The following is a 26,569-nucleotide window of genomic DNA, read 5'->3' on the forward strand; positions in this document are numbered from 1 at the left end:
TCTTCTCTGAGCTCCAGGGAAGTTGTTTCCTGTGTATGTTCGAAAAAAAACTTCATTGGATTTTCATATGCAAACTGCGTATGCGAATTTTACTGTGTATGTAATGTTCCCCTACATAATTAAGATTTCTTTTTTTTTACAAAAGATATTATTTAATAAGTGAACAAAAAGAAAAAGCAGATTCCCTAAAAAGGAATTTACTGAGCACATAAGATGTAACACTGTATTATTAATAATATAGTTGTACACTGTTCGTAGGCCTTGAGGTCTTAGCTGAATTAATAGTTCTACTGCATACTGAAAATAAACCAATGAACCATATAACTTGCTCTGTGTAAATATGTATTATAAAAGTTAAGTCCATTTACCTTTCTCTTAATGAGTGGGTCCTACCTTGAGGTTTTGGGCTCTGCATTAAAAAAAAATACTGAAGATTGCTGCTATAGAATGTGTTCATGGATGGCTGTGAATGCTGGTTCTTCACTTTGCACAGAAGGTGGGGAGGGGTCTGTACCCATGCTATTTTTATTTTCTTTTTGTTAATAGCAAACTTGTTAACATTTGTAGTCATATCACTCCTTGTCTAAGGTGCTCTTGAAGCATTAGAATGGAAAGTACTCATGTAGTATAGGTTTATTAGATGGTTTCTTTTCTGATAACATGGAAAAGTATGATGGAATATATTATTAGGGTTGGTCTCCTGAAAAACTGGAAGAAGTAGGTTATGGTTGAGAAGAATAAAAGCTTGGCTTCTGTTCTAATTCTGTATTGATTGTAGGATAGGGGATAAAGCAGAACCACAAGCTGAAAGTTAGAAAGGAAAAAAGAACAGATCAAACAACATGTGAATGTATTCTAGTTAGCAGGAGATAATACATTATACCATGTTCATCATAACAGAAATTAGTAATTGTAATGTAAAACCTCAAATACAATACAGAATAAACATGAAGACAAACAGCACTAATGTCTGCAAAAAATGTCCTGAATGGCAACAAGATGCTTTACCCCCCCTCAAAGATATTCTAACTGTGCTGAACTGAGCATTCATATGCAGATTACTCAATGTTGGAAATTAATGTGCTGAGTTATATACCACCTCTGCAGTCGTGCTAAGAGCAAAAAGCAATGCTGATGGCTGCAAATCTGGACAACGACGAAGGATTTTTAAATGCCATTGGTTTCAGTGGAGTTTAAGGACATGTGCACCTTCAAATTATCTGGTTAAAAGTATGCCCACTGATTTAGATCAGTCCAAATTTTGAAGATGCAAATAAAGAATATCCAGCTAATGAGATGTTAGCAGAATACTCTTGAATAACCTGAATTTACCAACAAGAGAGAGTATTATAGGACAGAGGAATTTACCTTAGCCTCTGTAACAGGTATTGTCTAGTCTTGGGATGTAGCTGCTCTCCAGTAGTTTTCAGTCTGTCCAAATTCAAATTATTATAATAATTTATTTAACTGTAAATACCCTAAAGACACCAGATTCCAGCTGATCTTGGAAGCTAAGCAGGGTCAGCCCTGGTTAGTACTTGGATCGGAAACTGCCAATGAATACCAGATGCTGTAGCCTATTATTTCAGAGGAAGAAACTGGCAAAACCACCTCATATTCCTGCCTAAGAATACCCTATGAAATTCATGGTGCCACTGTAAATTAACAGGAGACTTGAAGGCACATACAGACACAACTCAGTGAGTTGGATGAAGGAGTAGTGGGCATGCTTATGAATTTGTAGATGACTCCAACCCAGAGGACAGGATAAAAATTCAAAATGACCTCAATAGATTAGAAGGCTGAAGGGGGAAAATGTAATGTACTACACGTAGGGAGAAAAAATGAAATGCACAGTTATAGGATGAGTGACACCTGGCTTGACAACAGTACATGTGAAAGAGTCTACGAGTCCTAGTAGACCACAAGTTGAACATGAGTCAAGAGTGTGATGCAGCAACTAAAAATGCCAATGCAATTCTAGGCTGCATCAATAGAAGTATAATGTCTAGATTGAGAGAAGTAATAGTGCCACTCTATTCTGCTTTGGTCAGGCCTCACCTGGAATACTGCGTCCAGTTCTGGGCACTACATTTCAAAAAGGATGTTGAGAAGCTGGAGCGTGTCCAGAGGAGGGCAACCAAAATGGTGAAAGGTCTGGAAACAATACCCTATAAGGAGTGGCTTAGGGAGCTGGGTATGTTTAGCCAGGAGGAGAGATGGTTAAGAGGTGATATGATAGCCCTGTTTAAGTATTTGAAGGGATGTCATACTGAAGATGGACCAAGCTTCTTTTTTGCAGCTCCAGAGAACAGGCCATGGAGCAAAGGATGCAGATTACAGGAAAAGAGATTCCATTAAACATTAAGAGGAACATCCTGACAGTAAGAGCTGTTCAAAAGTGAAATATGCTGCCTTAGAATGTGGTGGGCTCTCCTTCTTTGGAAGTCTTTAAACAGAGGCTGGATGGCCATTTGTCAGGGGTGCTCTGATTGTGTACTCTGGTATGGCAGCGGGTTGGACCTGTTGGCCCTGGAGGTCTCTTCCAACTCTGTGGAGATTTTCACTGTAGAAAAGTAACAGGAGCATTGCAGGATGCTCCCGTCACTATTGCACAATTGCGCAATGATTTTCAGATAGTGTTGCATGACGTCGCGATAATCGTGTCATTATCCTGCAAATAAAAAGGGATTCTAGTGCTGCTTTTTATTGATGGGACTTTTCTGTGAATGAAAAGCAGTGCTAGAATTCCTTTTTATTCGCAGGATAGTGACATAATTATTGTGACATCATGTGACTCTGAAAATCTTCGTGTGATTGCGCGATCGTGATTGGAGCATTCCACTATGCTCCCGTCACTTTTCCCCATGTGAAAATCTCCTGAGATTCTATTATTCTAACTACTGTAGTTACTTTTAAAATTCTAGTCTATGATACTAAATTAAATCTAATCTTTGTTTTCATTTGGTTCTAAACTATTTTGGAATCACATTATTATCATTTAAGCATCAGTGTTTAGTATGGGTGAGGGGATGCTAGCAAGATTTAGCCTTGCTTAGAACAGAAAAATACGTTGGTGGGACTTGATATAAAGATTTATTACCTTTGTATGTTTTGCCTGCTAAAACTTGGCCATTTTGGGGTTGCTTGAAAATATTTATATGCCATTTTACCGTTACAAATAGAATTGCAATGCCCAGCAAGGCTTTTAATTTACACCATTAAAGTTGCAGTATAATAAAACAAAATTAAACTAGTAGAGAGAAAGAAATTAGAGATGACAATTGTGAATGGATTCGGTGACCAGTTACTACTAAAGTCTGGTTCACACCTTCACTTACAGCATTTGATGACTGTAATTTCCATGATGATTTGCTTGAGTGAATGAGCAATCACATCTGAACGTTAAGAAAAAATCTTTTTTTACAAAGCTTTGACTGCACCAGAGGGAAATGTAATTCTAGGGTGAAAGTAACGGGTGGATAACTGAACTTGCCATTTGATCTCTCTCACTCAGTCGCTTACACACACACATACAGTACTACACCCTTCACTTCTGGTAGTCCAAGAGCAAGAAGTAAAAGACATGGTAGATCTTCACTACCTGAGACAAGAAATAAATGTCTCACCAAGGCCTGAAACATATGAGCCAAATAAAGCAGCTTCTGGCCATTTGGGGGCAAAGCCGTACTCCAGTCCAAAGGGCTGGATTAAAAAGAAGTTGTTTCAGATCGGCTCCTGGCCACACGGCTTGATCGCAGCCAAAGTGGCCAAAGTCCACTCTTTCCAAGCTATCTACTTTGGCCCCAGGTCAGGATGGCTAGCACTGTCACCTTCATAGACAGAGGTGGGTGACCTGGGGGGAGGGGGGAGACAGGACTGGAAGACACATTGCCACACCATGGGAAATTGAATCACTTCACCCTTTAGGGACCATGGGGGCATGCTTTATATTTTAAAAACTTGGGGGGGGGGGGGGCTAGTCGAAAAACTTTTTTGAGGTTTTTTTTAAAAAAAACTTTGAAAATAAAATGAGTTGGGCAGTTTTAGTTGTTAAAAAAACTCCCTCCAAATCTTTTTGGGGTGCTGGGGGGGGAGGGCTTGGGGACTTCAGATGTGACTTTTGAGGGCTGTACGTAACTCACAGGCTGTCCTTTCTCAGTCCCTGCTAATAGACATATTTGGTCTGGATATGAGAGGAGACCTTCTCAGTGAATTCTCCCAGATTCCACAGAAATCCTGTCCTAGGGAGGCTATTCTTCCTGTTATCCTTCCACTGGCAGAAACCATGTGCTTCACTGCTTTTATTTTTATTTTGAAATGGATGTGCTTTACATTGTTTTTAATTCATCCATAGTTTTACTATTATGGTCAATTTAATTCCAGTAGAACAATTGTGAACCTGTATATGTTTTTACACATGCATGTTTTGTTCTTGAAAGTTGCTGTGAGTACAATATAAATAAAATAAACAGTGGCCTGTTACAGACAGCCAAAATAAAGCTGCTTCGAGTCACAGTGGAGGTATGGTATTTCAATGATGCATGCGTCCTAAGAGTCCAGAAGTCGTACCAAAGCCACGCTCCAGCCTGGAGCGTGGCTTTGGTGCGGCTTCTGGACTCTTAGGACATATGCATCATTGAAATACCATACCTCCACTATGACTCGAAGCAGCTTTATTTTGGCTGTCTGTAACAGGCCAGTAATTCCAGGACCAATATACATTTTAAGCTCTCTCCAATAAGAGTCAGTTATTGGTTGCACCCTTGGTCCAATTGTTCCACTTCTTTGGATCTTCCATCTCTTCAAGCTCAGCAAATTAGAGAGATTTTGATGTTGAACTCAGAGCATAGACACGATAAATCCACAGGAAACTGTCTCTGTGATCTACTTAATCATACATTTTATCTGTTTTTCATAGAGTATACAGTAGAAAGGTGGTTAACCAAATTGGTATTTAAGTAGTCCTGGAATGATGGGAAATCTTTGCAGCACTGAGCCTGTAACTAGTTCTTGAAAGTCAGGAGGATGTTTCTGAGAGTGTAACTTGTCAGTACTCACTGTTTTTCTTTTTTTCATCATCCTGAATGACCATCTCACTTCAGTGAAACTTTTACACTGGTTCCGTTTGTGGCATCCTTGTTTCCTGGTTTATACAGACTGTTGTTATGATATAATAATTTTAAAGATGGAAATAGACCAAAAGGTCTTCAGATGAGGTGCTAAAACTGAAACTCTTACTTGATCTTGTAACTTGGTGGTGATTAGATTCATCTACTTTGTGTACCCAGCAAGAAAATCCATTCTATATTTTTCTTGTAATCCTAGGTTCCAGCTTGAAAGATCATCAGCCTCCAAGGGTAAGCTTAAAATGAATGCATTTGGGGTGTCTAGATGGCTCAGGGGATATGTAATGAGATGCTGAGCATTTCCCGACTGGTTGGAACCAGGTTGGTAGCAAGCAAAGTCCATACTGCCATTCATTGGCTATGTAGAATATTTCCAGTGATGGAACTATACGACCCTGATTTGCTTCATTATTCTTTCAACTCTGTAAGAAGATATTCCAGCAATACCTTTCTCACCTCATTCCATATGAAATTGCCACAGAATACAAATAGACCTACAGCATGACCAATCACCCATTGGAACCATCAAACCATATCTTAATTGGGGGGGGGGGGGGGGGAATAACTATTAGACTCAAAAAAATGAAATCAAGTTAATCCATGTCATTTAATTCCTATACGATAGGTATGAGCCCTGATATGACAAGAAAATTGTTGAGACATGGTGGATGAGGGATAGTTCAGTTGATGAATTACTTATAATTCAGTTATTAAACAGATTTCAAGGGACTGACACAATGGCTGCCGCAAGATGCTGTGACATGACAGCGTACAGTACTGGAGAATCCTAACTTACTGTTTATTGCTCCAGCTTGGCTCCTCCTGCAAGCGAAAGGTGCTAACAAATTGTAGACTCAGTTCATGGTTTATGGTGACATCAGGGCAAGAATTATTATTTATTTCTTTCCAAACAAGCCAGAGTCGTGCTTAGTTCAGCTGCCTACATTCACACAAGGAGCCAAACAGGAGTGATTAGGCAGTGTGTACCAGCTTGCCATTTCTTACTGATTCTGGTTTGTCATACTGTCCAAATTCACTTGTTTTAACACATTCCCTCTGCTAAATATTAGATAATCAGTGCAGTCATTGGAAATTTCTTACCAAGGCTGCATCCACACTGCAGAGATAATACAGTTTGACATCATTTTAACTGCCATGGCTTCATGCTGTGGAATTCTGGGAACTGTAGTTTGTTGTGGCACCAGAGCGGTGTCAAACTAGATTATTTCTACAGTGTGGATGCAGCCTAAAATTGCTCTCTTGCATTGCCTGCTGGAGACTTTTTGGCTGAAATAGAGGGGTATAATATTGTATCCAGTTCCATCCCAGCAGAAAAGCAAAATATTAAATAAATAAATATGTATATGCATACTTGCACAAAAGGCGCTAGTAAACCCTACTGCTTATGAAAAAGATACGGGATGGAGGCCATATCTTAGTTGCTGTTCTCACCTATGCCTCCTCAATATTTAAAGAAATTTAGATCAGCTCCTTGAAACTGAAAGATAGTTAGTTGCTAAGTTTCCTTTCCCTCAACCATGCAATAGGGTAGACAATTTATTTAATGTTCCACTTTGGGCAGTAGGTGATAGTCAAATAATTAAATGTTTTGTGTATCACCAACAATCCCCTGTTGTATTGGTGAAGATAAATGAAGGCAGGCATTCACATCTACCTTTCTCCCTCACGTGCTGATACACTGGGGGTGATATATATATGCTCCATTTACAGTTTGACGTGCTCTCATCCAGATTTTAATCTACCATCTCCACTTTTTGTATTTGGCATCCAGGCACCAGGGTTTTGTTTTTTTCCTGGCCGCCAGTGTGTTCTCTCATGTGTAGCAATAAATCCAGGATGGATTCATTGGTACACATTTCTGTAACTACACTTGAAACTAAAGTGAAGCGAAGCATAGGTGTTTTTAATATTCCTTCAGCTGTCAGACCTGAGACCCTACTTGAAGTTTCCTTTTTCCTCTGGCAGTATGAAAAAAATTGCTAGGCATGTTCCATTCTAGCTGCTATTCTTTTTAAAATTCTGACAATTTTTTCTTGCCAGTTTCCTGTCAATGAGGGACAGACTTTAGTCTGTCATGTAAACTCCTTGGTTTTAACTCCATACTGTTCTGGATGTGTCACATTGCAAAAGAGGCAGTAGTGCTATCTTTTAGATCAAATGTTAGATTCCTAAAAGGGGTTGGGAGCAGGAGCCTTGTAAATTCCTCCGTTCTGTGGCTACTTGCTGTAACCATGGTGTAGTCATGTTTCCTCTGCATCTATGTTAACAGCACCGAGTTTTCAAACTCTATTTTCAAGCCTTCTTAAGAGGGAGATTCTAGCTAGTGTTAAACTGGTTTCTGATATTTTAAAGATTTATATGCTATCCTTCAATTACATTTTTTTTTCTGAGCAGTAAAATACAGTAATAAAACATCCTAAGCTGTAAAACAGTAGTTAAAGGGTGCAGTAAAAGCAGCCAACAAATATCAGAATACATCCTGGTGAGGAACACCTTGGGAATTTTAAAAAAAGTATTCGCCAGTACCTAAAAAGAAAATACAGGTGTGAGACCTCCCCAGTGAAAGACAAACTGAGAAGGTCCTTTGTTTGGTGTTTCCTCGTGTCTGCAGTCTTACTTGTACCCTCACACACAGATATTTATGTGTATAATCAACTGGCCCATGTATGAATTGATTTTGGGCCAAATTCAGTGAATGTGGAGTTGTACCATATATACTCTAAGTCGAGAAATTTATGCCCCAAAATTGACCCTAAAATTTTGGGTAGACTTATATAAATGTGGGTGCATCATTAGTGCTGGGAAAAGTCCTAAAGCAAGCAAGCCTGATGCCCCAATCTCCATTGAACACCATTTCCTCACACACACTCCGGTCCGTTTTGCAAGCCTTTGCTTCCTATCAGAAAAACTCCCCATTTCAAAAACACTTGCTTCTTTCCCTCTCTGGTCCTTTTTGCAAGCCCTGGCTTCCTATGGAAACAAGTCTCCATTTAAATCGACTTGCTTCTCTCTCTGGTCTGTTTTGCAAGCCCTGGCTTCCTATGGAAAAACCTCTCCATTTAAATCCACTTGCTTCCTTTCTCAGTCCAGTGTTAAAACCTCTCCTTCAGCACCAGGGAATCAGTTGGGAGAGGTCCAGAGAAGGAGAAGGAGAGACATGCTTCCTTATAGCCCCCTAGGTTTTACTCTTGACTTATTTATTTTATTTATTGATTTGATCATTTGTATGTACAGCGCTGTGTACATTTACAGCGCTATAGAAATAAACTATAATAATAAAATAATAATTATCCACGGGTCATATGAAAATCCAGGATTTTGACCCTGAAACCTTCCCTCGACTTATACATGAGGTCGACTTGTACACGAGTATATATGGTGCTTTACAATTAAATCACCCTGAGAACCTTTTCAGCTACAGAGCAGAATATAAGTGAAAGAAACAAAGAAAGAAAAGACCATGAGGATTATTATTATTAATATTAATATTAATATTCCACTTAATCATTCAGAATCCAAGGAGATTACATCAATAAAACAAGATACAGTTACAAATTCTAAAAACCCCTCTCTCTCCCTCCGAGTATAAAAACATAGTAATACTAAATGGAGATTAAACGAGAATAACATTAAAACAATAGTATAAAATAACATTTAAACTAGGTAGGAGATTTGTAGGAAGTTTATAGCGAGATCCAGATAGGATGGAAATGAGGTAGAGGGTGGAAGTGGTCTAGTCTGGAAAGTCCTGCCAGAAGAGATCCATCTTAATAGCCTTCTTAAAGGTTTCCAAGGTGGTAATCTTATTATTATTATTATTATTAAACACACACTTGAATCAATGATTAAGACTTGAATAAAAGAATAACAGTGTTACTAAAGAAAATACATGATATAGTATGATGTGATACCAAAGGAAGAAGTTGGTCAAAATATTTAGTTAAGCTTAGATTGACAGCTATATATAGTTAGGATGCATACAAACAAAGAGAGAAACATGGAAGATATGGATATCAAGTAAGGTAGCTGTTGGGGATTTGGGAAGTGGAGTTAGATGACTGAATACAATAGAGAAAGTCAAGATGTCTTAATACGGAGTTGAGCAGCATAAGGAGAGTAAGATATTAGAAGAAAACTGGAAAGGAAGAAAAAGTACTTATCTGTTCTATAGGCAGAACTTGGAAAAATTGCCTTTTTAATTACAATTCTCAGAATCTCCCAACTGTTGGCCATGGTGACTGAGGATTTGAGCAGCTGTAGTATAAAAAGCAATTTCGCCAAGTTCTGTTATAGAAGTAGGGTAAAAGGGGTGCTTTCGATACTGTGGATCTCACTTTTAGGGATTAAGATTTGTCCTTCTGTGATACCACCCATGATAAGAACTAGGACTGGACCTTTTGCAGATCTTTATTCAGCCATAGCAATTGCCCACAGAAGAAAGCCCCAGACTATAAAGTGTGCCCTTGCAGAAAAGGCCCAGCAAGGGGAGGGGAGGTATTGTTCCTGAAAATTCTATTCAACTCCATCAAGAAATAAAAGCAGTTCATTTTTAAAAAGATTTTAAATATTTATAAGGCAAATAAGTCTGAAATTTTGCAGGAAAGGTCCTCATCAAAGGGGCTACTTGTTTCCAGATCTAACAGACAGAAAACAGCTACAACTTGTTCTTTCCAAAGATGCTTAACAGGAGCCACAAAAAGGTGGATTTCTGAACCGTCATTCACATTAGAATCTGAGGTCAATTGGCAGCGTCTGAATTGACCCCAATTATACTGCTTCCCAAAATAAAAAAATCCAGGGCAGAATTGAATCTTATTGGTGCATGCCTCATAATCTATCTTGAGTAGGTTGATCATGATAGAGCAACATCTGTAAATGCTGGATTTCCATTCTTTTCACAGTGTTGGATGGGATGCTTCTCTCTAGTGATTGACAAATATAAATGATAGCTTTTCTGCCCGAGGTGCTCAGCCTTTATGTAGCCAGGCTTCTTAGACTAAATTAAGACTTTAAACTCTGTGTTTAGATCAGTGGTGGGCAACTGTACAAAGCTTAAAGGGATGCATTGTCCCCTTAGGAGACTTTGGAGGGCTGCACCTGCTTCTGCAAAAAAAGAAAAGAAAAGCCCCAAACACCTCTAGGGGGATATGAGGGCATTTTCACTATGTTTTGAATGTCAAAAAAGGCCTTTCCTAGATCGACATTGGTACAGAAGGTCAGAAAGTGTGATGGAAATGCACCACATGCCCCCTAGTGGATGCTCTGTATCATTTCAAGGCAAAACAAATAATTTGGATGTATGTACAGTCGGTCCTTCTTATACACGGATTTTTTATACACGGATTCAAGCATACACGGTTTGAAAATGTTCCAAAAAAGTATAAATTTACCCTGATGTTCCATTTTTTATTAGGGACACCATTTTGCTATGTCATTATATTTAATGGGACTTGAGCATACACGGATTTTCTTATACACGGGGGATCTTGGAACCAAACCCCAGCGCATAACAAGGGTCCACTGTATGTGTGTATACACACACACACACACACACACACACACACATATACATACATACAGCCCTTAGGCAGGCTCCAAACATGGTGGAGATGCCCTCCATACCCCATAGAATGCATTTGTTTTTTGAAAATTTTCTTGCCAAAAATTCCCAATACTTGACCCCTGGGAGGACCTGGGGAACACAGAAAGAGCCGGAGGAGGGCATGCAGCCCACAGGATTGCCCTTTGCCCACCCCTAGTTTTGAATCATAGCTATAGGGTCAGTTTTATCCACAAATAATAAGGTAACTGGGCTGCTGGATAACACCAGTCACATTACACCTAAATTCACCTGATGGAGATGTATGTATAAGAGTCTCCAAAGCAAATATCAAGACTCAGACAAGTTAATGTTGAGAAAGAGATGTTCTCTCAGATCTGGTTGGTTAGTTTTAACCTTTGATATTTTATCAAGTGAGCAATGTTCCCCCGGAGTGCCCACAATGAATATTGTTTATGGATCTCCTCTGTTGGCAAATTTCCTTTGTTTAGAATAGCACCCTTGCCATTAAGATGGGTAACAGGCACTCCACACAACTGATGCATGGGCTCCCTGCTCCCAGTGCCCATGCAGTGAGTATGGATGTTTGAACAGATGAGTATGTAGCGCTTATCAGGGCTGGAATCTAACACTGCAGCATTCCACTTCCATTGGAAGATTGTGAATGCAGAGGCCTATTAGTGCATTCTTCTGTGCTGCATATGGCCATGCTCAACACATGGATACTGTGGGAAAGGCTGGAGAAACTGTATGATATTGAAGGCTTGGGGTTTGTCATCTGATCATAAAAACTTATTAATAGTCATATAGGAGACCTACTTGTCTTTCTTTCAACATACAAGCTTAACACTGCAACAGGGTTTTGTCATATAAAGAAATCAGTTATTATATTTGTTTATAGCTATGGTTTGAAATATACCCAATCCACAGAGAGACTTTAGACAGGCTTGAGTGAACAATATCTAGTCCTATTTTTTAACTAAATGTTCACAGGATGATTGTCTTGTTATTTGGCATGTTTTCTTCTGTGTCATCATGGGGTGGGCGTGGGGAGTCTACAGATAACTATTGACATACACCATACTGGAAAGGAATGTAGATGAAATTGCCTTGAGTCTCAGTGCCATATCTGCTCTTCAAGTATGTTTGTATTCATGCCTGCTCAAAAGTAAGTCCTGTTGAGTTCAGTGGGGCCTTCTTCTGATTAAGTGTATACAAGATATCAGCCTTTGTGTCATTTCCCTGTTTTGGGAAAACATATATATATATATATATATATATATATAGGTTCTGCCATAATCTCTAAACTGTTATCTGTGGCACTTGAGAGCTTTAGTACTAATACTACTGACATTAGAATTTTTATGAGTTGGGGGTCGAAAGGAGTACCTTGTGGGGTTCTCCAGCATATTTTTCTTTGCAGGTAGTTTGCTACTAGTTAAAAAGCTCCATACAGACATGGCCCCAGTAAATGTTGTGGCTGATCTTTATTTCTTGTATTGCAGCCAAATTGTAAATAGAGGCTTATTGTTACTAGAGCACTTCTCAGCAGCAGGTGTGGTGTCAGTAAGTAACAGGAATAACAAAACCTGTTACTAAATTTACTAATGTTCTGCTGCTTCTTCTATTTGTTTTGTAGAATCACTATTTATTGTATATATCAATTAGAGTTATTTAATTTTGGCGATCCAGGCTAGACATGAAGGCTTTATATATTTTAAATATTTTACAGAAAGCTGTCGAAGAATCACTTAATGGTAGGTGGTAATTGAAATTTTGTACTTTATTTTAGGGTCTTGACTAGGGTATTGACTCAGTTTGAACAGATATTTATACAAGATAATGTAAAATTATTAATGGTCTTAAATCCTTGCTGGTTCATAGAGCTCTAATGGGCAAATACAGGTACTGGGAGATATTTGGTGACAGAGAATCCTTGGTTGTTTGGACCTCTGTCTTGCTTCGCTGGCTGTCTTAGAATAAATAGTACTTTTCCTTTCTAAATTGCTTTACAAAAAGGGACTAATCAACCAGTTTCTTAATAAAAGAGAAAGTAGATGGTGTCTGCTGCATGGGGTGCATGGATTTCTGTGATAGTGACGGACAAACATTTCCTCCTTGTATCTTGCCTTTGAATATTCGATATCCTAATTTGATCCAGTTGGCTGAGGCAAAAATCTTGCTAAGACTAATATAAATTTAACTGACATGTTGAAATACTCTAATTGGGAAGAAAGATCAGTGATCACTCTTCAGTTTTTCCCACCTTGCATGGAATTTTGGCATGCTGAAATCCAGTATTAAATTCTAATCTTTTCTAAGACTGTTGCTACTAACCTGTTCTTTATTTCTTTCTTATCCAACAACTAACTATTTGCTTCATTTTTAAAAGATGCAAAAGGAGTGATGTTACAATGATGGTGAGTACATTTTGCCTCTATTTATTGGACATATTTTTCAATTGGAGATTTTGCTTTGTTCTTTTGTTTTTCATAATGGAATACATGTTGTCCATTCAGTAGTACCACTAGAGTTCTCATCCCAGTAGACTCGAACTTTGTTTTAAGAATCATTTTTCCAGTTTTGAATGGAAACATTTGCTTTTAATAAAATAATGATATACACAATTTTTATAGCCAATGAAAAGCTGCTAATAAACTTTCTTATTTACTTACTAGGGTGTTTTTAATAATACGAATATAATTAATACTAGTAGTTGTTTTTGTTTTTGCCATAACCAGAGTATATCCTTGGATCCCTTAAGAAGCCCAGTAAAACAGATCTTCTTCACAAAATTTTGATGAAATGCTGAGTTCTAAAATTTAGTGCCGCAGAGTTCTGTGATAAAATGAACCTCTGCCACTTCGTAGAAATTTGAAAATATATTCCTCTTCCCTCCTTTGACACATGCAGAAACCTTAAGAATAGAAGGTTCAAAAATGATCAGCGATGATGGCTGACTACTGAGCCAAGAGAAAAATTAGTTTCCTATTGAGTATTATCACTTGCATTGTATCTTCTGTTCTTATGTTTAATTGAATTTAAGTAGTATGCTAACATTATCTTTATAACCTGTGTTCTTCACTGAATTTCATCTTTCATATAATGCACTCATCATTTACATGCCTTGTAGCACAGAATGCTACAGAATCTTTGTACCTTGTTGCCAAATTGCAACAGGCATTAGCCCTAGTTAGCACACCTAATTGTACTGAATTATGGGAGTTAGCACAAACTGGAAGACTGCTGCCCAGCCTTGGCTGCCCAGCCTTGTTGTATACAAATAACAAACATTTTCTGAGTATGGATTCATGTGTAACTAAAGTGGCACCATCCATACACAAGAAAGAGATACCAAGAGGAAATCTCAAGGTTTACAGAAACGATAGATAGATAGATAGATAGATAGATAGATAGATAGATAGATAGATAGATAGATCACACATCTGAAAGGTGTGTGGCATAGCCTATTGGAAGGTGAGTAGCTCCTGTTGATCATGGGATGATAGTTGACCACAGAGGGTGAAGAACTGAAAACTGTAGATATGGTGGTGGAGTATCCTGGAAGAGGGAATGGCTAGCTAGTTGGAATTCTGAAAGGAGGATTTCATATTGATACTTGAATGAAATATACTTTCCACTCTATTATTTTTATTTGTAAAGGAAAATAATGCAAGGTAGAACTTCTATTGATTGTGCATGTGATCATTCTGTATAATTATGTGTGTTTGAAATGCAAATTGTTTGTGGAAATGTATGTGTCTGGCAATTTTATGCTTACCATTATATGATAAGAGTGTAGTGGCCCACAGACATGCCAATAAAGTGTATTTTTATTTTTCATTTATACATAAAATGAAAATACTAATTTTGTTATTAGTTGACGGAAAGAAACAAGAAAAAAATAATTAAGCTAATGTTCATATTCTGTGTACTTCATTCATCATCTCTGACTTGCTATTTACTTCATACTTCATTGCCTTCTGTTTAAACTAAATCCATTACATGGCGATCAAGATTAATTAATCTACGACTGCAACCTAACTAGCGAGTAATTAGGTCTCAGTCATTCAAGCAGTTCATCAATGTGCTAATCATGAGTGTTTCATCAGTTTGTTCCATATGCAACTTTTCTAACACTAGGTTCAATGAGAAAGTAATTGAAAGTCATTTATTCAACTTTGCCACCCACTGAGATTTGATGGGGATAGTATTTTTGTGGACTAGTAGTATGAATGGTGGGAAAGATCAGTCACAGGACCCATTTGTGGTCCAGAAGAACCCAGAAACCCCCCCATGGTTTTTCTATTCCTAAAACAGTTGACCACCTCCTTTGAAGGACTTCAGACATGCCCCCCCCCAAAAAAAAAAACCAGTTGAAGAAATAACCAGAAGTGACTTCATATCACATCAGTAGTGATTATGTGGTCTGCAGAGGAATGGCTCCCGCCCCATTGCAGTTACCACACTCTGGTATAAATACATATGGTAGGATCTGTCTGACAAGCAAGTAGTGAGCTCCACATCTAAGCAGGGATGCTTCAGGTTGCATTTGTGCTGTCTCAAAACTGGCTCCTGAAGGTCAGCAAAGCCTCCAGAGAAACATCTGATGTGCTTGAATGCTGCTATGTGAAGCTGAAATCAGGAAAAAATTTCTGCATATGCACACAGGACAGCAGTTGAAAGTATTAAAGGGCGGGGGGGAGTTTGACACATCCTCTTTTAAAAATTGGTTCTGTAATATTTCTACCAAAGGGCCAATGACTTTTGCAGATCTTTTAGCTGCACACACAGTCAAGTACAATTTCGTTACAAAGTCCAGTACATAAAATACACAAGACTTGTATATTATAAAATGTGTAAAAATGACAGAACATAGACTACACTGCATTATCCAGTTATCAAAGAACTGTGGCAAGCACTAGCAGCAGCACATAAATTTGATTTTCTCTGTAATTTTGGAGTCTGGACCTGAGGGAAGATTTTTGAAGATAGAATTCATCCATTCTGTGTGCATTAGGAGGGGCAGCATGGTGTAATGGTTTGAGCATTGGACTAGGACACTGGAAGATGAGGGTTCAAATCCAGGCTCAGCCATGGAAACCCACTGGGTGATCTTGGGCAAGTTGCATTCTCTCATTCTCAGAGGATGGCTGTGGCAAACTCTCTGTGAAGAAATTTGCCCCCCGAAAAAACATGATAGATTTACTAAGACACTAAGTTGGAAATGAAGTTATGCAGCAGCAACAACAAGCTGGATTGTGTTTAGACAATAGGAATAAGAAAAATCCTGTGAATATTGCACAGAAAGGAACAGTATATACAGTGCACCTGCATCATACATGGATACGCTTTACGTGGCTTTCAGCTGGGAAAGGGGGCATCATGCCCCATAAGGGGTAATGGCGCATGCACTTGTGGTGCGCACGCCGCTGCGTGTACAAGTCCCATTCATTTCAATGGGGTTCAAGCATGGGCAGAATTCCCTTTACATTGGGGGGGGAGGGGCAGAATGGATCTCCCGCATAAAGGAATGGCGGACTGTACTCAGTGGTTTCCACTTACCTTTTATTGCAGAACATGCATCTTTGCTATAAATCTCTGTGATATCTCTCCAAAAGTGGAATAATAAATTGGACTATCATGAAAGATGTTCTGAATTTTGGCATGGTTAGGTTACCCAGATAATTCACTGGTGCAAATAACTTATCTCTAAAAGAACAGGATTTTATAGCCAAGTTTAAGTGGTGGTGTGATTCTATGTTCCAAATTCTGTATTTAAGTATTTTCACTTTGCCTTAAAGTACACTCACTAAATAAAATAATCTATAAATGTTAAAATAGAAACAATATTGTAACAACTTTTATGTTAGGGATCTGGGCCAGTTCTTATTTTCTTTATTGCAAGAGTTAGTTATAATGTCTGACCAGACTCTCAGATGGTATTGAAGTGGTCTCACTGCTTTTTCCATTTTCACTGAAAACGATCTGTTGAGTCAGAGGAACCAGTCCTATAGGGAGCAAAACAAAGGGGCTGTGCAGACAGGCAGCTAAACACTGCCCGTTTTTGCCCCAGATGGAGGCTGCAGCAACCACACACCGAGGCCTCCAGAGGGACCAAAAAGAACTCGCTTTTGGGAGGGTTCTTTTTGTGTCTCCGAAGAGCTGCCATAGGCAAGCTTGCGCACCATGATAATATCCCTTTTGCACACAGCAAGCATCATCATGGCACGCGCCATGTAGATGGGCGCACACCAAGATGGCGCCCAAGTGGCACAGTGAGGGCTCAGAGCATAGGAATGCTTAGCCCTGACTACTTAAGGAGCCCTGACTACTTAAGAGCCCCAAAGTCTTAAGCAAATTTAAAAAAATGAAAAATTAAACAGAAATTAAGCCTGTGTCAAAGCTGTGTTAGGACAGGACAACAAAGGAATCTTTCAGTAACTGTAGTTTGTATAATTTCAGATAGTCTAAGCCAGGATCCATACATAATCTTGAATATTTGGGCAATCTGGTGCCTTCCCTTTGGGTAGAAAAACCTCCCCTGAACTTTCCCCATGGTGTTCTTTGTTTGGATGCTTCAGGATGCAAAGAAGTGAAAAACTACTCCCAGATACTTATAGTTCCTTATCTGCTCAGTAGATGTCTCATTAATCTTCCACCTGCTTGATCTTACTACTAATAAAGAACAAGACATTAGTCTTGCCATAGTTGAAAGTTAATTGCCAAAATAAATGGCAGTTGGTCTCAGTAGCTGCCTTAAGCCAGTGTTCACCTGGGTCTCCCAGTTCCAGTTTCAGTCAATTCAGTGTGTTCAATATTTACAAGGGCGGTATAGATACCATAGTATTTAGATACAGTATAATTTATAGTTTAATTTCCATGCATCGTTAGGAGTATTGATCCTGTGAGTTTTTAATTCTTTGCAAATCTTTTCACAGAAGAGTCTGTACTCTTCACACATCCCACAGAGATGGAAACTTTGGAGTAACTGTACTTGTTCCTTAGAAATAATCTGCAGAAGTGTCCTCAAACTGTTTCTCAAAATACTCCTCAAAAGTATAAATTCAAAGATACTATCTTTCTCATATAGTATCAAAATACCAAGTTTTATTAACTGTGTATACTAATAGTAAGAGAGCTGGCATGGCATTGTGGTTTGAATGTTAGACTATGACACTGGAAGCCAGGGTTCGAATCCCTGTTGAGCCGTGAAACCCATTGGGGGGCCCATGGGCAAGTGATACTCTCTTTGCCTCAGAGGATGGCAATGGCAAACCCCTTCTGAAGAAACATGGCAAGAAAACCCCATGATAGTGTTGCCATGAGTCGGAAACAACTTGAACGCACACCACCACAACAACTAATTGCAAACTCAGGCGGGTTACAAACCGCCATTAGGGACGTCCTGAGGACGTCCCAGTTTGGAAAAGTGGCGTCTCTTCTAGACGCCCCTTGCCCTATCACGGACTCAGTCCGTACAAAATGGTGGTGCCCTGTTCATACGGGCGCCGCCATTTTGATGTAACGAACGCTCTGCGTCCGCACATGGCGCCCCGGATGTGACGCTGCGTGCGCGCCCTTTGGCACTCACGGCGCCTCTTCCGGGGCCTGAGAAGGAGCGTGATTTCCGCTCTCCTTCTCTGCAGCGTCCGGGAGCCGCGCCGTTTAAAGGCTGCGGCTCCCCGACGCTGCAAGCGGCGGCGGAGGGAGAGCGCTGCAACCCGACAGTTTGTAACCCGCCTCAGTTCTCTAAATTCTCACACCTACGATTATACAGCCGAAACACCACTGTCCACATGCAAGAGTAAGGTATCAGTAGTTTGTTGTTATGTGCCTTCAAGTCCTTTTTGACTTACAGCAACTCTATTACAGTGTTTTGTTGGCAAGGTTTGTTCAAAGGAGGGTTGCCATCACCCTCCCCTGAAGCCAAGAGAGTGTGACTCACCTAAGGTCACCCAGTGCATTTCACGTCTGAGCATGGACTCTGGCCTCCAGAGTCATTGTCCAACACCTAAACTACTATTTCATGCTGTGCTTACAGTTGACATGTTTTCACTTGCTCCAGAGACTAGGACCTGGAACAATGGATGCAAGCTACAAGAAAAGAGATTCCACCTCAACATTAGGAAGAACTTCCTGACAGTAAGGGCTGTCCGACAGTGGAACACACTCCCTCGGAGTGTAGTGGAGTCTCCTTCCTTGGAGGTCTTTAAACAGAGGCTAGATGGCTATCTGTCGGGGATGATTTGATATGGATTTCCTGCATGGCAGGGGGTTGGACTAGATGGCCCTTGCAGTCTCTTCCAATTCTATGATTCTATGAAAAAATATTCAGAAGAGGAAATGAGCCAAAAGAATACTGGATATCCCTGGCTGCTCCTAGAACACAGGCTCACTGTTACAAGAAGAACAATGTGTGTGAAGGGCAACAGAAAGGAACATGTGGAGGAAGAACATGGCTGATGAACTGGAATACTCCACACCTCTCCCACACATAAACCCTTTTACAGTACAAGACCTATGTGAAGGACCATATTCATCCATATGAGCTTGCTTGGGTTTGTGCAGCTCTGACCTCTTCAGAGGTGGCCCTTGTCTTGGTCCTGTCAACCTCACAGACATGTTTGGTGGGAACAGAGTAGATAATATAACTTTCTTTCAGATGAAGCCTTTTTGTGCATGTGTCAGCAGGCAAAGAACGTTTTTTATTCAGATCGGGGTTTGACAATTGATTGGTTTCTGGGAAATAGGCATTTAATTGACTAATGCTGTACTTCTCTCTTGGTTTGTTTTTAAATTGCTTTTTAATTCAGTGGTGTTTTATAATACTGTATTTCAGGTTATGTGCTGTGTTTATGTTTTATAACTTTTGTAATTTTTAGCATCATTTTATTCCATTTAAATGAGATTATTCTAATTGTTTTTCAAATTGTATTGGTAAATTTTTAATCAATTTTATCTGTAATCTGCCTTGGGTCCTACTCAGGGATAAAGACATTTATTTATAAACTAAATACATTTTGTTTAATCCTCATCAGGATGGATTTTTAAAAGTTTCTATTTAGTGACCCAAGTGGCATTCTCACCCCTGGTGTCACCTGGTGTGGGGTGGGGCTGATGGGGAACAGGGCCAAAAGAGCACCCACACCCCTTCTCCATTGCCATGGTGGTGGCAGCCTCCTTGCAAGTAGACCACCACTGCACTGGAGGACGTGCAGTGGGCACACAAGGGTCCCTTTTATGCCCTGATGACAGTGACCTCCCCCCACACTCACCTCCATGTGTCCTTGAGGGTGTTGAGGCAGATGGGGAAGCTGAAGGGGCTCTCCTGGGGTCTGGAGATGCCCAGATCTAAGCAGGATGGAAGAGCCCTGGTCCATGCTGGTTGGGTGGGGGCCACCAGAGTTGGCAAAGAGGCATGTGGGGTGGTCTGGTTTCATTCCCCCTGCCCCGTTGGCTGGGCATGGCCAAAGAGGTACAACTCTACCCCTCAGGAGCCCCCAGGGCAGGAGGGGTGTCAGGCAAAGGGGGTGGCCTTCCTCCTCAGGGCAGTGCCTCTTCCTCTTCCTCAGCCTTCAGACACAGGACTGGGGACAGGGAGACTTCCAACTACTCATGCCATGGTGAAGAAGGTAAGATGCACTCAGCCTCCCCCCCCCCCCCCAGCAGGAGGAAGGCCCAGTTGGTTATCACCTCTTTTCTGATGTTTGACCTGGTATGGGCTTCACCACCACACACCCCTAGTGCCACCCCTGAGTGACCCCTGTAATATTTTCATGACTGGATGGGAATTCCAGTGAATTTCAAGGAATAAAAATGTCCCACATCCACAGGAGTGTTTGCAAGTACAGAATAAAGGGATTTCACAATTCCCAAAGAACAGGACCAGAAAACAAATGTTCAAAACCTTTATTTTGAGTAGCTGGTATATCTTCTTTTCTGGAAGGAAAAACAGCACAGTTTCTACCTTCTAAAAAATATTTCTGCTGTTATTTCCAATTGAAAAAAAAATTCTTGAGAACTCCTAAAATTAAAGAATAGTGCAGGAAAACATCGGTTTGTTTGTTTGTTTGTTTGTTTGTTTGTTTGTTTGTTGGTAAGAACCAATAGTATCATGAGAGGTGTTTTTCTAACCCAAAGAACAGCAGGGTCATGAGGGGAAAAGGTGGCAAGGGGGCCTTCAGTTAAAGTATTGGTGCGAACTAAAGACAAGGGGAATCAGCAGCTTTTAGGACCATGATGGGGGTGAGGGTTGCATGAAACTTCTTTTCAGGGTCCCCCTTAAAACCACAACACAGCTTCACTGATCATTTTGTGGAGTGGTATCTCCCACTCTTTGCCTGTCCACATGAGCTCACTCCCTTAGCTGCATCTTTCACTGGTGATAGTGATATCCATAAAAATATGACTTTATTGACCGGTGCAATTAAGCCATCGTCCACACAGGGGGCAGAAGAATAGGTATCAGTGGTCTCATGACCCCAAAGACTGGCACAAAGGAAAGAAACAAACATTCATACATATATACTTTTCCATATGATAATCACACAACATCCTATCTCTACATAGCCTTAGTGTCACTATTTGGCAGGTCACATTTCTACAGCATGCATACTAAACTCCTATCCCATAATGATCCTTTACTACCTAGCAGCTCCAGAACTGAGGAAGGTACCTTTTGGTAGAGAGATGTGCTTTAGAGCTTGTGTCCTCAGTAAAGCACCCTGAGTTCAGAAACTACAATCGTGAAAAGCATCCAAGCTGTGCAGGCATCAGCTATCACTAGGCATAGCTAGGTGCCCCTTTATCAACCATGTTTGCATTAGGCTTTGTAGTTTTGTCTCTATTATCCCCCTTGCTGCATTCCATTCTCTGCTTATCTGTTGACATTCAGAGTTGCTTGCTATATCTTGAAGAACTATAGCAAAGGGCAAGGAGAGATAAGCATACATTTTCTCCTCTTTAATATTGGCATGCTGTTTTCTACCGATATCTCATACTAGTTTTTGTTACTTGTTATTATCCGTGGCAGTGGCAGTTGGGAAACTCTTGCGAACCTTGGGCACAGGACATTGCTTCGTTGGCTTGAAACAGCACACACAAACACACTGGCTGCACTCTTCTTTGCCCCAACGAAGAAGGATTGAGAGTCCTCACCAGGGAGAAGCTTCTCCCTTTGCACCTGCTCATCTTGGGAGCAGCAAGCAAGTAGCTGGCTGAGCAGCAACTGAGAGGCCTCTTGCCCTCACTGGCTTTTGTTGGAAAGGTGGCATGGGTGAGAGGCTTCTTGGTTGCTGTTGAGTCGGCTGCTCAGTTTTGCTGGGTGACCACATACAAAGCAACCAAGGTTGGCTATTTTGAATTTACAGTAGAACAATCGACCTAATATAAGCAATATGTATGCTGGGGGGCACTATGGTTGTCATCTGAGACAAAAGGGGGCAGTAACTTGGAAAAGTTTGGGGAACACCGATTTAGAAGATTTAGAGCATTGGTTCTACTCTGACTGGGGAATCAGGACATCCAGTAAGAATCTTTTCCATCATACCTTTTAAAAATGACAAGGATTAAATATATGACTTTCTGCATGTAAAAAATGTGGGGAGGGGTTATTGATCCAGAAAGGAAAAAAAGACTCTGGAAGTATTGAAACTTTCCCGTAATTTCTGTTCTGATTTGAACCTGCATATTTATGGTTTTGTATCCAAACCTTTTCTTAAAATATCTTCATTCCCCCTCCCTCCCCCTGGTGTTCTTCCTTCTCCCCCTCCCGTTGCTCATATTTCACATCTGACTTTTCAGAAACTGACGTTTCAGAAACTGAGTTTAATTTCCACTTAGTCCTTTTTAATTATTATCCAGGAATTATCGTTATCATCAAAGTGCTCTATCAATATTACACTAGTTAAGCATTCGGGTCATTTTCCTTTATTGCTAGCATTCCTCTTTCCTTCACTTGCTCTCTGTTGAATCTGGGTCCTAGAAACAATTGCTACATTTCTTGGTAAGATCCAACTTAGCTAGTTCCAGTGTAACACAGACAGATAGCTATGGAGAAGTACATACCATTTTAGGAAATACTGGTTTAATTTGAACTGACTGGGGAATGAAAAGTCTTTGTTAATGCTCAGATTCCCTGGGAATGCTTGAGGATGGGGAAAATAGGATGTAGATCTCCAAAATGAAATTGGTTTATAAAGGAACAAAGCCAGGGACTTTCAGAAACTTTTCTTGCTTGGAGAGGCTCTTTATCTCTTTCAATAAAATTGTATGTTTGAACTAATTAACACATGCCTAATAGGCATCTGAAATGCATTTGCACAATCATCAGTAAGTTTGGGAACCTGAAAATAGTTATGAAAATAAACTTTGCTGGTCTTGCATAGCAATTGCTATGGCAAATTGGCTACATTACTGCTATTATGAGTCATCTTTTTTCCTTCACTTTTAGAGTAAAAAAAGAAAATGGAAGAAAAACTCATTGCATTAGAAAGGACTCAGATTTTTGAATAACGGTTTTGTGTTTATTTTCTAGTTTCTCTCGTGAAGTAACTGAATCTGCTGTGGACATGGAAACAAGTGGAGAGAGACTTTTGTTGATACACCGTGGCCTTGATGATGCACTACTCAAAGAAAAAAGAAAATCAGGAAATTAATTGTTTTTGCATGTGTGGAAAAGTGCTGTAATTACTTACATGATGTAACTTTATAGTCACAGCAGCTGTCGTAACTTTCGAGAGAGAAGTGCGTGTATGCACATGAGGTTTTTTTTCTTTGGGGGTGGATGAGGGCAAAACTACAAAAGACTCTTTTTATCCACTGTAATATGTCTTTTTCATGCTGCACTTCTCAGAACAGTTGAACTGCCTCTTTGCATAAAGACCAAACTCCACAAAGGACTAATCTCAGACATCACAATATTGGCACATTAGCTACCTTCTTCTCTGGGCCATTGTACAGCAACTTCTTATATGGAGTTATGCCGCCATTCTTAAAATTCAACACAAAACACAAGTTGTAGAGCCGCAATGCTGAAGATGGAAAGTAGGGGTGTTTTACTTTTTCCAAATAACTCCCCAGAGGCAATTTTATTTACTCTTCCATTTATAATATTGAAGTTAATTTTTTTCAGGTGGCCTAAAAATTAGCTAAAATCTGCCGTGTATTACACTAAGAAAGGCTTACAATATGAAACATTGGTGTGTTTCATCATAGAACAGACTTCTTTGGGACCACTTAAGCAAATCTTTGTACTGCATGATAAATACTATTTTCTTTTTGGTTTTTACTCACTTTCCTCTAAAAACCAACCCAAAACCAACCTACCTTTTGACATTTTGTATGACAAATGAAGAAAACAGCATTAAAATAAGGGTATCATTTCTATAACATTTATTCTTACCTATACAGTGTGAACATGAGTGGATGTGGTACAGGATGAACAAATATGGTACCTTGTATAACATTTTTAAAGATCTATAGCAATTAGCCTTTTTTCTAAAGAAAAGCTTGGTTTCCAACTCTTTCGTATCACAAAAGTCCAATCCACCTACCTGCTGTTAGTATTTCTGCTGTATATACTGGAATTCTTTATGTGCTTTGGTGATCAGTATTGTAGTTCAAGTAACTTCATCTTTTATTTTCTGTACTTTCATTTAAAAGCAATGGCCGTGTTCAGCTTTAGTGGCACAAATCCTGACTTCTACACCGAGAAGTGTAGTCCTTTAAAGTTCATAATGTTGAAAATAAACTGCAATAGTTCTGCTAATTAAATCACATTTCCCCATTTTTACCAGAGCCATGCAGACAGACAGGAGCTGTTCTTTTTCACACAGTAGGTTGTGAACACTCCAGATTACACTGCAGATACTTCAGCTGAAAGTATGAGTTTATTTATATTGCAGTTGCTGCGGTTTGATAAAAATTTCACTCAAGTCTCCATCAAACAGAAACCTGGGATTTATAGTTTGGTAAAATACTTAGGATTTGCACTAGAGCATTCTAGCACAAAGTGTTAAATACCTCACCAAAGTGCTAATCCCAGACTTTCATAGTATGCCCCATTTATGTATTACTTATTTTTATGGACATTTTGTCTTTCTTCCAACATGAAACCCAAGGCAGTGAGGGTAGTTAAACTACTACAACTATATAGTATAGTTGGTCGCGCTGGTGGCGCAGTGGTTAAATGCCTGTACTGCAGCCATTCACTCAAAACCACAAGGTTGCGAGTTCAAGACCAGCAAAAGGGCCCAAGCTTGACTCAGGCTTGCATCCTTCCGAGGTCGCTAAAATGAGTACCCAGACTGTTGGGGGCAAATTAGCTTACTTGCTGTTCACTGCTATGATCTTTGGAATAGCAGTATATAAATAAAACAAATTATTATTAATTATTATTATACTCTCATTTATTTATTTATTTATTTATTCACTTTTTTAAAAATGAAGCTTACTTCCATCTTGGCCACATTAGGTCCTGTATGGGAGAAAAGTGGGTTATAAATAAAATGAAATGAAATAACTCTTCTGTATCATTTCTGTGATCCTGCCTTTCAATTATTCTCATGTATAGAACTCTGCAAGAGTATCTATGGAACTGTATTCCTGTGCCTGTCTAGTTTTCATAAATGCTGAAAACATGTATAGAATCTACTCTGAACCCACTACATGGAAAGGCCTTGTCTGTTCTGCCACTTTCCTACAGAGAATCTATTCACAATCAATACATTACAAGATCAATTGCATTATTTAAACCAATATTTTTATTGTTCTGAGCGCCTAACTTGCAGTTACTTCCCTTTTTGTAAATTCAAGTCACTTCCATGAAATGCTCTTCATTTGTTAAAAAAATATTCTATGAGACTTTTTCTCACTCTCCTTATAGCTTTCCAAATACAGATTGTCAGTGCATTTTTTTTCTTATCAATAAACTGTGTTTCACCTTTATGAAGGTACAGTGTTTGTTTTATTCTGTTTAGGTAATTATTCTGTTATGTTCCATGTCCTCACTTTCTTACCTGGGGAACAAAACAACAGTGGTAGGCTGATAGATGTCCCTGTTCTTCCTACCCCATCTGAACAAAAAATGCTGCCTAGCAGTGCTTGAGGGGGGGACCCTTCATGAAACTGGAGCCTGTTGATATAGTTTACCTCTTGTTCTTAGATTGTTACATTCTCTGGGAGTAGGGCTATCCTATATTGCTTCTGGACTTTCATTATGAATTTTAGTTTTTACACCGGTGGAATAGTCAATGGCTCATATTTCTGCAGTACTTTCAAATATTATTCTTGGGCGCCTGGACCGTGGTGTAATTTATTCCTATAATAACTGCTAAACTAAGCGGGAAGGCTTCACTCACTTGTCTAGTCTGAATAAGGTGGAATTCAGACTCAGTGCTTCTTGTTAGGGAGATATTAAAGAGGGCAGGATTGCTGACAAGCTTGTATATCGGCTTTAATATTGGGGATGCTGGATCTTTATTTAATTACATTACTGTGTGTGTGCTTGAAGGTTTATTATCCTGAAACAAAATAAAATATATTAGTTGATCAGTGGATGAGTTCCATTCGAAATAGTTTGCTGATGGATCGCGCTTCTGCAGCATGCAGAAGATACAGTTCAGTGAAGTTATCCCACAATTTTAAGTTATTTTGTTTAAGAAGGGACAGGGAAGACATGGCTTTCCATATGTTGGACTGCCACTGCATTCAACACTTACTGGGTGGGACTGATGGGAATTCCCATGACACATCTGGAGGACCACACATTCCCCATTCCTGTTATAAAGGAAAGTAACTGTAAATACAGTTGTATTAAACACAGTGGATCACATTCTATTCTATAAATGGAAAATTC

General features: G+C 39.6%; 1 protein-coding gene across 6 annotated transcripts in view; it reads left to right on the forward strand.

Annotated features, from left to right (window-relative positions):
• The window catches only part of CD47 (CD47 molecule), a 92,151-nt gene extending 66,488 nt beyond the window's left edge, over positions 1–25,663 (forward strand). For 2 of the 6 annotated variants that reach the window (XM_089512333.1, XM_089512327.1), the window contains 4 exons: positions 5,329–5,360; positions 12,443–12,467; positions 13,103–13,130; positions 23,249–25,663. In XM_089512333.1, coding sequence (XP_089368459.1) covers positions 5,329–5,360; positions 12,443–12,467; positions 13,103–13,128 — 83 coding nt within the window. In that variant the 3' untranslated portion in view covers positions 13,129–13,130; positions 23,249–25,663. The other 4 variants (XM_089512329.1, XM_089512328.1, XM_089512330.1 and 1 more) reach the window with 4 other exon arrangements.
• The last annotated feature ends 906 nt before the right edge of the window (positions 25,664–26,569 follow it).

The sequence above is a fragment of the Sceloporus occidentalis genome, unplaced genomic scaffold, assembly GCF_023333645.1.
Source record: "Sceloporus occidentalis isolate IW3139 unplaced genomic scaffold, rSceOcc1.0.p SCAF_2, whole genome shotgun sequence".
In the NCBI taxonomy this organism is placed as follows: domain Eukaryota; kingdom Metazoa; phylum Chordata; class Lepidosauria; order Squamata; family Phrynosomatidae; genus Sceloporus; species Sceloporus occidentalis.